This window comes from Tachypleus tridentatus, chromosome 12 (assembly GCF_004210375.1).
Source record: "Tachypleus tridentatus isolate NWPU-2018 chromosome 12, ASM421037v1, whole genome shotgun sequence".
NCBI lineage: Eukaryota > Metazoa > Arthropoda > Merostomata > Xiphosura > Limulidae > Tachypleus > Tachypleus tridentatus.
In genome coordinates, this window is record NC_134836.1 from 82,511,650 (window position 1) to 82,524,781 (window position 13,132).

Here is a 13,132-nt window from a genome sequence, read left to right on the forward strand (position 1 = left end):
ATTTTTACAGGATTGTTTTCCATTTCTAAATTTACTTAACATACTGTATACCTTTAATGCTATCATAAATATAAATTACCTTATAACATCAACTTGTTTATTTTATTTAACTAGACACCCAATGTTTAACTTGACAGCTCTTTTCAGGATCATTCCACTGAAACACAAACTGTAACTGACAGTACAAAGCTTCAAATGGTTTAATTAACAATTTCTAATGGGATCTATATCATGTATTTCTACAACATGCTTTTGGTGAATTAAGTAGAAAAGCGTATTGTTAAAATAACTAACTGTTACCTATAATAAGCAAAAACTATATTATTGTTACAGATATAAATAACAAAATAATAGAATTAAAAACTAAAATAATTAAAATTATAGGTGCCATTTTTTGGCCATATTCATCTGTGACTCCAGTTGTGCAATTAAAAGAGCTAATTTCATGATGATAAAAAACCCACTTGAAGTGAAAATGTATCTCAAGACAGCTGTTATGGGTATTAAAATGTTTAGTAAAAGTTTAGTTGAAAGATGATCTGCAACTGCACTTCTTTCATGTTGTTGTTTACAAAAAGCATCAGTATATTCTCCTATCCTCATGTAAGGTTCTTCTGGTTGCACCTTAGTAAATATGATAGCAGAGTTTAAATTGTAAGCTGGTAAACAACATTGTAGATAAGAAACTTATCTTTAGATTGCAAAAACATTTTTATAAGAAAGTTAGCTTTATTGTGTTGTCAGGTAGTATACTGAGATTGGCTTTTTAGGACTGGATCTGGCTATTCTTTAACTTTAATTGGCAGTTCAGGTTTCGTTATTGTAGTTTTTATTTTCTTGGAGATAGCTTCATTGATCAGAGATGTTATAAAAATAATCTCTCTGTATTGTTTTTAGAATTATTTTTTTTTTACCTTCATACTTACCTGTGTTTTTCATGTTGGATGTGCAATGCTGATTTTGTGCATCATAGTCCTTGAAAATCTATTCAGTGTAAGAATGTGAATATTCCTTGCCCATAAGATATTATTGTTTTTTCACTATAGCTGTAATCAATCCTGTTTTAATTCTCCAATAATTGTGCCTTTCTTGAAAATTTTGGATGATGGGAGTTGAAGTTAATAAAGAGAAGTTTTCTAATTGGTTTGTTAAACAAGGTAGATTATATTTTATTGTCATTTTTTATCTTTGAATTAATGTCATTTAAATGATTCCAGGTGAATTGGATGTTTGGGCCTATCAAGTTTAAAAAGTCTAAAAATTGGATTAAAGAAGGAAGATTGTGTGGTTGCATAATCCAGATACATTATCTATGTGGGATATGGACAAAGTCTCACGAGAAAATGTCTCACCCAATTATGTTTTATATAGTGTACCATCTTATTTATTTTGTATTGCTTTTTTTGAAGACATCTTGAAAGTTTGTTTGTTTGCAATTTTAGGTTTGTTTATTTCGAAGTGAGAATCTAATTATATAGGTAATTTGGTAATTATAGCTTATATTTCTCAAGAGGAGAAATTACACATAGTTGCAAAAAATTAGCCACTTTGTTGCATAAGATTAGCATCTCATTAAAAAGAAATGGTTCTATTTCAATTAAATAATTGTCAAACACATTTTTCAGTTGAAAACAAGTGGCTAAAAATTTTCAAAAAATGATTGGAAAATATAAAATACATACAAAAAAAAATTGTTTGAACACAACAAAAAGTATGACAATTCAATTCATGTAAAGAAAAACTTATAGCAATGTCCCACAAAAAACTTCTTGGATATTTATAAAAATTAGAGAAATTTTGGTGGCTTTGATCACTGCATTTAAGTCTTATAGTTATAATTTATCACAAGGTATGCATCTTATGCTTTATCAAAGTAAGGCCAAATTTTTGAAACAAAGTACCACATTTTTGCAAAAATGTATTTATGAATAGGAATGCAATACCAAATGTTTGTTTGTATTAAAGTGAAAGTCAGTAATCATGGAGGTGAGATCCCATCAATGTATCTAAGCCAGAGATTAGGGCTGGTGGTGGTATCTTGTCAAGTGCCATTGTTTCAAAAACGTACATAAATATTACTGTATAAATACTAGTTACTCTTACCCATTGAAACACCACTTAGTTGCAGATATACAGGGATGGACCAAAAAAGTGCCCCCTTCCTTAAAATATTGTTAATTTGTTATATCTTTTATTAAATAAAAGTAAAAATATGTAAAATTATATGTTTTCAGAATGCACTTGGTTAGATTATTCAAATATGATCTCAAATTCTAATTTCAAATACCTGAAGTTTTCATGATTTTAGTTACATTTTTTTTTTTTAAAGTGTTGTACACCTTCTGTAGTTTCTTAGATCTTGTTCCAATTAGCCTACAAAATGATCAAACAAGTTTTCATGTAAATGTCAGTGTCAAGGGAATGCCAACTAAATATTAACTTTGAAACTTGTTTGTGTTATTTTGAGTTTCATTTTTACATTTGATTATTGAAGAGAAACTTGTTTGATCATTTCTAGGCTAAGTGGAATATGATCTAAGAAACTACAGCAAGTGAAGTAAACTTTTTATGAGAATATGTAACTAAAATCGTTAAAACTTCAGGTATTTATGAAACCAGTGTTAAAATTCAGATTTGAGGTCATATTTGAACATATCTCATCTAAATATGTTCTAAAAGCATATAGTTTTACATATTTTTCTGTTATCTAACAAAATATATAAAAAAGTAACAACATTTTCAAGGGGGTCAGTTTTTTTTTGTTCTCTTCCTGTATTTTATTGTAAAAATGAAAATATCCATTGTTAAGGATGAAGTGCAAGATATCTCTAACAATGTTTACTCTCAGTCCATACATCTCCAAATTGTTTAATTGATTTCACATGAATTCACAAACTGCATTGGTGCCGTAATCTGTTTCTGTACCCATGCACAGAGCTATGACATCCAAAGTCAAAAGTATTCTAATGTTGGTCAGTATGGGAGGTACATCTTTCATTTGTGATAGCAAGTCTTGTGTGGTATTAAAGTGAGCTAGAATATGATTTAGAAATGACACCAAAATTATATGTATAAGTCATGACAGCCTTCATTAGCACTGCCATATGCTGAGACTATGGGTCTTAGTAGCATATCCAGATTAATTTCCTTTGGTAAACCATATAATTCTGGAATGCATTTCATTCATTAATTTCTTATGGAGGTTACTTGCTTTTGTAAGCTCATATATAATCTCAATAGCTTTTATCTCAATTCTTTGAAATTATTTTTACCTTTAAGGTGATCAAAAATTTTTTGTTTATAAATGTTTTTGCTCATAACTACAAAATTGTTACATTTGTCTGATTCTTTTATGATGTTTTGATTCTCTTTTTTAACATTTTTAATGGCTAAATTATTCTTTGGAACTTAAGGTGGGCTTGGTTTATTGGTTTCTATTTCTTTGTACAATGTTTCTGATCTTTCTCTTCACCTTTAAGATTTTCATTTCAATATCTTTGTTAGCATGGGAAGGTTGTCATTTGTTGATATCAAAAATGTGTATTTTGAGACATTTGGAAGTGGCATGATTTGTTGCATCTGTAGTTGAACAAATTTCAGAAATTGAATTAATGATTAGTATTGGTTGTAGTAGAGATTGAGTTTGTTATATTTTTCTGTGTTTTAGTTGTTTCTCTGTTTTCATAGAAATAGTTCCACTGAATAGAATAAAAAGTTTGTTCAAGAGAAGGCAATATATTTAAACACACTAACGTTTCTTGGGATTTATTTAAAGGCATTTGGTTTTGTTGAATTATTTTAGGTGTTTGTTGTTCTTTGCAAATAGCCTTATTAAGTGATTAATAATGGAAGAGAGAAATCTAACCACCTTTTTTCATGATTTCTGATTCTCCTTTAAAAGGTCTGGTAATTTTATATGGTTATAAATACCTTTAGGAACAGTCTTATAGCAATGGCAATCATAAAACTAGTTTGAAAGTGCGAGTTAGGGTTAATGAGGCTGCACTATGGATGGCACAGTCAATGTTTTAAAACTTATTATTTAATTTCAGTAGTGCATATTGGTGTGTATAAGATATTTTAATATCACAAATAACCACTTTTGTGCTATAAGATCATTTATTTATTGTACTAAAATGTCTTCTATGTATTGCTATATATGACTGAAATTAAATAATACTCTGTAGCTTGTTTAATCTTACTAGAGTAGTTCAATACATTATTTGTACATCATTGTATTTTGTGTTTGAAAAAAATGTTGAAATACCTAATTATTGTTCTGGGGGGCTATGGGACTGAGTCCTGAATCTTTTAAGTACCTGATGATGATTCTGGATGCAGTAATATCCTAACTGCCTAAAAATGATGTTATAACTACAAGTTTGCAGCTATCTTAAAGTGAAATATGTGCTTACACAATTACTACTACAATCTGGAAAAAATGAAAATATGTTGGATATCCTAAAAATACAAAACATTATACCATGTTTCTTCATATATATCAAGGGAAAATAAGTGTTTGCTAATATTGAAAAAAAAGTTCATAGCACTTTACAGTGTCTTTAATCATCTTCCTGGATTTCAGCTTTGATCAGGTATCTTTAGAATGAGTTTAATTATTGCATTCACTGCTGTAATCATCTACCAACCTGTTAAATTGATCTAAAATGGGTATTTAATAAAATGGTTAATCAATGATATGAATAATGGAATAGTTTCTAAGGCTTCTAAAGTTGATATTGTTGTTAATATTCTGGATTGAACTGATGTGTAAGTAGGCATAAACATTTAAATGTAGTTTCAACGTGAAGGGAGGAAGAAAGTTATCATTTTAAATATACCTGGAGATATGATTGTAGTGATGAAATAGTGTTTTGCAAAGTCTAGCTTTGAAACTGTGGATATTAGTTAGTTTAGAAACTTTGCATACATATGTATGCTGTACAGGTAATTATTTCGTTTTAGTCCTCATGCAATAAAATATATGAATGAAAGTTTAAGAATGAATGCATAATATTTTATCTTTCTGATTAAAGTAAACAAACAATAAGAAATTTTTAAACCCTTTTTTTTTTTTAAGGAATGACTCAAAAGAAAAAGAAAGTGGACCACCACCAGTTTCATTCTTAAGTCTTGTAAGTTTAGCTTTTTTAACAAATAAGTTATTGTAAATGACTATTGAGAAAAAATAATGTTCAATATCACAAAAGTATAAAAAGGCATTAAAATGACAGGTGGCTTAGTTATGAGTGTTCAGGCTCATTTCTTTAAGGGAGCCTCTGCTGGTCCAGCAGTAAGTCTATGGATTTACAATGCTGAATTCAAGATTTCAATATCCCTCAGTGGGCTCAGCAAATTGCCCAATGTGGCTTTGCTATAAGAAAACACACACACACTTTTTTAGGGAAGTATTAAGTTCATAAGTTCATGTGTGTTTTGTTTTTAAAATGAATTCTCATTCATATATCATTTAATACTTGTTTAAAATTTGAGCAACATTCATTAGGTTTTAGCCTGAAGGTGTGACAGGTGGTGTCATTTTTCCTTTTGAATGCTTTATGGCATTTTATTGTTACTTGCATATACTCATAATTTCAATCATTCTATTTGAATATTAGTTAGAAAATGTAATTAAATTACCCTTGAAAATTTTAAATTGTCATATACAAAATATCTGCCCCTAGCAATAGTCAAGTGACAGTTATGTGTAAAAATTTAAAATTTTCCTTCTTAAATAGGTGAATTATGATGTTTGTGTGTGTGCTAACACAATGTCATGACATTAAGTATTAGAAAATGTGTCTGTTGAATATTCACAAATATGTTGGTAAAGACACCTGATGGTGGAGTTGATAATAATTAATTTGTATGTAAGGAATAAGTTTATTGATAAACTTTGAAGGATTTCTGCAATTTCTGGATTTTATTCTTGTAGAACAGGTTTTGGTGTTATATTTGGTAGTAAAGGTGTATCTAAGTTTAATGTGTGAAAACACTACGCAAAGAAATTAAATATCTTTTTAACATAAGGGTTCATTTTGCTTGTACAGCAGAGTTAGTGTTATGTAGCATTGAGATTACAAATGTCAAACATTGTTCAAGAGCTTTTTGAAATGGTTATTAAGGAATAGCAATAGATAATTATATTTAGAATTATGGGTTTTATGTAATTTTGTGAGTCAAAACTTGAATTAAATCATATTTTTAAAAATTCTGAAAGAAAATATAAAAATATGCAGTATCAGTATTATCATGATAGAAACCAATATCAAATAACAGTACCCCAATTGGTAATTTAAAATAATTTTTTAATCCCACTGTAACATTACTACATTTTTAATTTGCTTTTTTATTAGTTTCAGTATGCCTCAAGAAAAGACAAAATTTTGATTGCTATTGGATGCTTGGCTCCACTGCTATCAGGTGCTTCAATGCCAGCTATTATTGTGCTTTTAGGAGACCTATTGGATACTTTTGTATTATACAATCAAAACCTAATAAGTGATGAAATAAACAAAAATTCATCAAATGCAACACTTTTATCAGTTTTGTAAGTATTTTTAAATACTACAGCCTCTAAAATATTTTTTTCTGTCCATGGGCACAGATATTTATCTTTTGTGATATAAGTCTTTTTGTTTCTAATATAATACTTTTTAGTTTGGCACATTTCAGTGTACTGTAGCATGACTTGTCTTACAACAAAATTTAAGAAATGCTTCTAGTATTAGGTGTTTGCATTTTTTCTTCAGTACTCAGTCAAAGAAGTTGCAAATACTACACCTGTTAACTTGCATCTCAATCTGGAATAGTTAACAGTTTTAAATATTCACTTCTTTATTGGCTTGACAAAAACTAAAAGCTTTATACACATAACATTCTTTTAAAGTTTAGCACAAGAGTTTAGCCTCATAAGTTTTTCATTAATTTCATAAAGGAGAGACATTATTTAATGATGAACTTTCATAAGTAAGGTGCAACATTCTGTAAATCAGGGTTTTTTTTTACCTTCTGCATATAAAGACTCACTTTGTGTTTTGTACACAACACGATAATAAATGCCTAGATATGGAGTTGATTTATAACTTAAGCAATCAAAGTTGTCCAGACCCAAAGCAGACCATAAATGAGTCTCTCATGGTTCACTGCTCTAAATCATTCAAAAGGCTTTAAATTTGTTTTAGTAACTTTATTTTATCTCATATATACATAAAATATTTTAAAAGAATACAAAAGAACAACTATTGTGTCTTTTCTTTCACGTTTGTTACATTTTGCAAAATCTAACATGTTTGGATTATTTTCTTTCTGTGCTTATGTATAAATATGTGTAATAATAATAATAACAGGTTTAATAAAGTTTTACCTATTTTGTTGTAGAAAACCATGAAAGAAAGATTATAATAAACCATGTAATATTGAGCAGTACTTGTACTTAATTAGTACCAAAGCATTAAACTGATTATAAGAATGAGTAATATATTCTTCAAAATAATGTAACTATTTATTTGGATCATTGTATGTGGTTTTCCAATATTATTTATATGTAATCAGATTTTTTTGTATTTTATAGTGATATGGCAGAGGAAGATGCTATTATGCAAGGGTTTCTTTCTGATATCAGGAAGTTTGGACTAGGCATGGCTCTAATTGGTGTAATTGTACTTTTTCTAAACTATGTTATGGTCACTAGTTTGGCTATTTCAGCTGAAAACCAAGCTTTTCGCATCCGTCACTATTTCATGAAAGCTGTTGTTCATCAAGATTTAGCATGGTTTGATACTCATCAGACTGGTGATTTTGCCAGTCGAGTGACTACGTAAGTAAAAGGTGTTCTCGGTTTTAATATAATTAGTAAAACAATAAAATAAATAGGAGAATTTTCAAGTATAATATTTTTATAGGGAAAATGAAACCATGGTTAAAGCTCTTTAAATTAAGGGTAATAAATATTTAATGAGCATACTGTACTTATTGACAGTTATGATTACTTCTCAAACATCTCACAAAAGTAGTTTTTCTCACAAAGACAAGGAAACAAGCAGTTAAAAATATTTCATGTAATTATAACACCCAATAAAACATATAGTGATCATAGAAGATGGTGAACTTTGTAATCTTACTAATAAGAAAAATATGTTTTATACTTTTATATTTTCATATATTTTTATATGTTGCACTGTGGCATAAGTATTAATATTTATCTTAATGCCATTTGTATAGGTTGATTTAATATGATCTGTACTTTTCACCAACATATTACTATACTTCTCTACAGAGTGCCATGACTTTTCTGATGACTAATATTTTGTGAGCTCCATTTACAAGTTTTTAACAAAATTCTTGATTTTAAAACATCTAGGTTCAATGATATGAAAAGAACAAGTAACTTGTGTGGGAGTGTAACTACATTTTAGAATAACAGGGAAATTAATCAAAGTATTAGGGTGTATGCTGCTGCTAACCAAAAATCATGTTCAATATATATAAAAAACACTGAAATGTGCCATTTCAGAAGATCATTTTTGTCTTCGATGTCCTTCAGAAATTAAGCATAAAAGCCTAACCTGATTTAGCTGATGCACAAAAGATGTTCTTGTTTTAAAAATGAGCAATCCTACACCACTTTATATAAATTATTCAATATAAGAGATGGTCTTTTTTTTTTTTTATAAAAACTATAACTTTTTATAATTGTCAATCACACTTAGTTTTATAACTCTGCTAACTGTAATCCAAATATCTTATTTGAATTGTTTGTAAGTTGTCATTTTGAGCTCATATTTCATTCTTTTTCAGCACAGGTTTCAAAATAAAATACACTGTGTTTAAAGACAATGGCCTTGAACAAAGGAATTAATTTGTGTATTTTTGTGATCATCAGAATTTTTAAGCATTATAAGAGTTTATCAAGTAGTTGTGGTTTAGTTTTGAATATTGATTTCATCACAATAAAAAACATGTAAAGGAATAATTTGTACACGTATGTTCTTTTAAAAGCACTTCCAAAATTTGGATTTTTGATAATGAATATCCTTAGTTTTTTTTCTTTTCATAACAGCTGGAAGATTGATTATTTAGTGGAAAAATTTGTTGAGAAAAATTTTCAATCCTCTGCTCTTAGTGACATGGTGCACAATTATTGCGAATATAGATTTGATTAATAGCTTTGAATTCTGTCAGTGCTTCATTTTTAATGTGTATGAAGTGATCAGGAGTTAAATTAAAAAAGAAAATGCTTTGAATCATACATGTGATAAGCTGATTAGCATGTATTGGTATATATACCAACAAAACAGTAGTATCAAGTTAATATTTTAATTATAGCAGAGGATTGCATAATTTTGTTTAAAATGACTTGTATCATATGTTGATTTTGATTTTACCAGTGCATATTAGAAATGAAATTGATAAAATGTTTAGACTCGGGTACTTAAGTATAAAGTTATAAATGCTGTCTTGTAAAATAAGAATAGATGTATGTCTTTCAAGTTATCATATAACTTCACTTCTGTACAAAAAGTTTTGCAAACTGTATCTAGAATTAAATAGCCAAAGGCAGTGAAACCACAGTTTGTTTTTTGTATGTTTAATAGTTTTATAAGCTTTTAAATATTGTATTTCCAGAGATCTAAATAGAATTCAAGATGGTATTGGTGAAAAAACAGGAATGTGTGTCTTCTTCATGTCAACAACTATAGTCAGTTTGGTTGTTGCACTAGTGTATGGCTGGAAATTAACACTGGTCATTCTTTCTGCAATGCCAATTCTCATAATATCTGGTGGAGTTCTGGCAAAAGTGAGTAAACTAAGTATATTTATATAAATATTAAATTGTGTTTAGAATTTAGTTCATTCTTTTACACTTGTACTTCACTACCATGCTGACAAAGCTGCCCATTTTATAAAATGTTTAACTTTGTTTAGTAACTATATGTAACTGAACCTACTTAAAGTATATGATGATTATAAGATCAGTGTAAGTGTTTGAAACACCTTGTAGGGTGAACTCTTGTGACGTTTCCCTGTGATTCTTCAAATATTTACAGCATTGAAAATCTTATTCACAATATATCAATAGGCTTGATTAGTAATGTCTAATGGCATGAAGTGAACTCTACCTTTATTTAATCTGGAATTCAACTAAAATTTATTCAACATTAAAATAAAAAAACAATTGTGACCAGTTTAAAAGTCAACATGTCAGGCTGATATGAACTGATGTTCAAATCAACTAAAATATTTGAGATACACATAACTGTCTGTAACTAATTATGTTATGTAATTGTATGAGGAGAGGTTAGAATCTCTCAAATTGTTTTCTGTTGAAAAAAGAAAAGTTAGAGGGGAAAAGTAAGAAACAAAAAAGAATGTAAAAGTTAAAATTAATATTATCCCTGGCCCAGCATGGCCAGGTGGTTAGGGCACTGGATTTGCAATCTGAGATTTGCATGTTTGAATCCTTGCCCCACCAAACATGCCTACCCTTTCAGCCATGGGGGCATTATAATGTGATGGTCAGTCCTGCTCTCCATTGGTAAAGAATAGCCGAAAAGTTTGGAGTGGGTTGGCTGCTAAATTGGGGATGGTGAGTGCAGCTAGCCCTTGTGTAGCTATGCACAGTATTAAAAAATGAACAATATTATTGCTTTGGAAATCTTGAATTTAATTAAATTTGGGAAGAGTCTGCAAACAAACTACTGGTTAAATTTTGATGATTCTGCAATAAGTTCAGACATAAATTTAAAAAAATGTAAAAATCAAAATTATAATATTTTTTGTGAAAGATAAGGCTTTAATAATTTATAAGTGTTGGAAATTGCATAAAAAAAACTGTTAACGAATATTGAAACATGAAAATATTTAAACACAAATATGAGAAGTACAAATTTGAGAATTAAAAAAATTATTTGAATTAAATTTGGGAAATGGCAATAAACAAAGGGAAGAAAAATATTAATCTGGGAATACTAGAAAATTTTGAGGATGAAAAATAATTCAAAAAAGCACAGGATGAAAATGAATTATTTGTATTAATAGATTCTTAGTTTTTCAAGTTTTACAGTAGACTACCTGTGCATCAAACCTGATATAAAAACAAGTCCTTCCACCGCTGCACACAATATTGAATTATCTGTTTTTATCAGTAACCTTATAAATATGTGTATATGCTTATCTTAGGTGACATATTCACAGTAATATTTGTTGATGTTTTGTACTTTGTCCCTCTCAGGTCCAAGCCACACTATCAGCAAATGAGTTAACAGCTTATGGGAGTGCCGGTGCTGTAGCTGAAGAAGTATTATCATCAATAAGAACTGTAGTTGCATTTGGAGGAGAAAAAAAAGAGATTGACAGGTGTGATGATATAACTGTTTTAACGTTTTTTTTAGTGAGTAATAGTAATTTGTTAATATTCAATATCATATCCAATTACTTGATGCATTGCTAGGTGTTATAATTTAAAATGTATTTGGGAATTTTGTGTTTTAAAATGGATGAATAAAATGGCTGTTGTTATGTTGAAGAATATCAAATAACTGAAACAGAGAAAGGCACATTATAGAATTACATATAATATAAATTACAAAATGTTTACTGAATGATCAGTTGAAAATGAAACATAATTAGCATTTAAAATTTACTCCAGAGATAGAAAATACTGCTGTGTTTATAATATAATAATATATTTACAGCTATAAAACATTTAAAAATGTGAATATAATAATAATAAGCTACAAATGAAATAATTAACAAATAAATAAATGAAAAAAACAACACCTGTATATTTCAGGGTTTCATCTAGGACTAATTTATAATGACAGAAAGGCCTCTCACAAAATTATAATGCACAGAAATAAATAGATATTATCACTACAAATTGATTAAAATCATGGTGATATTTTATCTCAGTTTTAAAGAAAATTATAATTTTTGGTGAAAAATAGTGAATTTCAAGGGTTTTCAGTATCTTGTTTTTGCTTCTTTTTCTAAGGATCCTTTCTTGTTTTCTGGAATATATTAATAAGAAAGTATGATAAGTGTTTTAATGTAGTATTTTATACCAAAAGAAATTTCTGCTTAAATAAATGTAACTTGTCTAAATAACTTAAGTAATGAAGCTGTTCTTGTAATGCATTGTTATAAAGAAAAAAGCATTTTCATTGTTGGTTTAATAGAGAGTGCACTAATGATAAAAGAACTGTATGAAATATAAACTTAGAATCCTACTTATTGCTAAATAAATATTACTAAATTTCCTAAACATATTTTATAGATATCATGCATGTTTTTCAGTGTTTGATTGAATATCTAACAAATGTGTTTAACACTTTGTAACTACGTAATCAATGTTTTGTCTTTGATTGATACTGAACTATTAAAATGGTATGTGTATTCTTCAGTAACTCAAGATGGGGGTAATTGTTTTATCAAATAAACTTTGGTCTTTAGCACAATATACTGTGCTATCTTCCACATACACATTTAAAACTTCATTCAGGAGTTTCTCAAGTCAGATAACATTTTGTGTCACTAAATTATGTACCTAAAGTGAAAGAGACAAAAGTAGATAACTACAGGAAAAACAGAGTATCAACATTTTTACAGTAATAAAATATCAAACACCTAACAAAATTCATAAAAATTTAGGAATGGTTAAGATGTAAAAAGAAATGGTACTTTTACATAATTCATAATCAGGCATAAAAATACAAATATTTATATAGCATACAAAAAATAAATCCATAACTAAAACTGGCTAACACAATAATCTCAGATCAATAAATTATTTTAAGAAAAAGAACTCTATTTATTTTTCTAAACATAATCTAAGCATTTTGTACTGCTTTATGTAATATTTTGGATGTCCATAAAGGATTGACCTAGTTATATATTAGTTTTCTTAGACAAGCTGATGAAATTGAATGATTTAAATGCATTACATTATAAAAGATATTATACATCCACCTGAAAAAGAATTTGTAAAATTGCTTTAAGTTTGAATAGATAATGTGTTTTGGCTACATACACTACTGAGAGGAAAACTGGACTTTAACCATCTTGTAAATAAATCAGATCCAAACAGTGAAACTAAGTAATTATCTGTTTAAAAACCCTTTTGAGTTTGAGG

The 13,132-nt window shown here is 28.4% G+C and overlaps 1 protein-coding gene across 3 annotated transcripts in view; it reads left to right on the forward strand.

Annotated features, from left to right (window-relative positions):
• LOC143233818 (ATP-dependent translocase ABCB1-like) overlaps positions 1-13,132 on the forward strand; it is a 90,452-nt gene that overhangs the window by 10,593 nt on the left and 66,727 nt on the right. For all 3 annotated transcript variants that reach the window (XM_076470535.1, XM_076470533.1, XM_076470534.1), the window contains exons 3-7: positions 5,081-5,135; positions 6,357-6,550; positions 7,574-7,819; positions 9,628-9,799; positions 11,234-11,358. In XM_076470535.1, the coding sequence (XP_076326650.1) occupies positions 5,081-5,135; positions 6,357-6,550; positions 7,574-7,819; positions 9,628-9,799; positions 11,234-11,358 (792 nt within the window). The remainder of the gene's footprint in view (positions 1-5,080; positions 5,136-6,356; positions 6,551-7,573; positions 7,820-9,627; positions 9,800-11,233; positions 11,359-13,132) is intronic.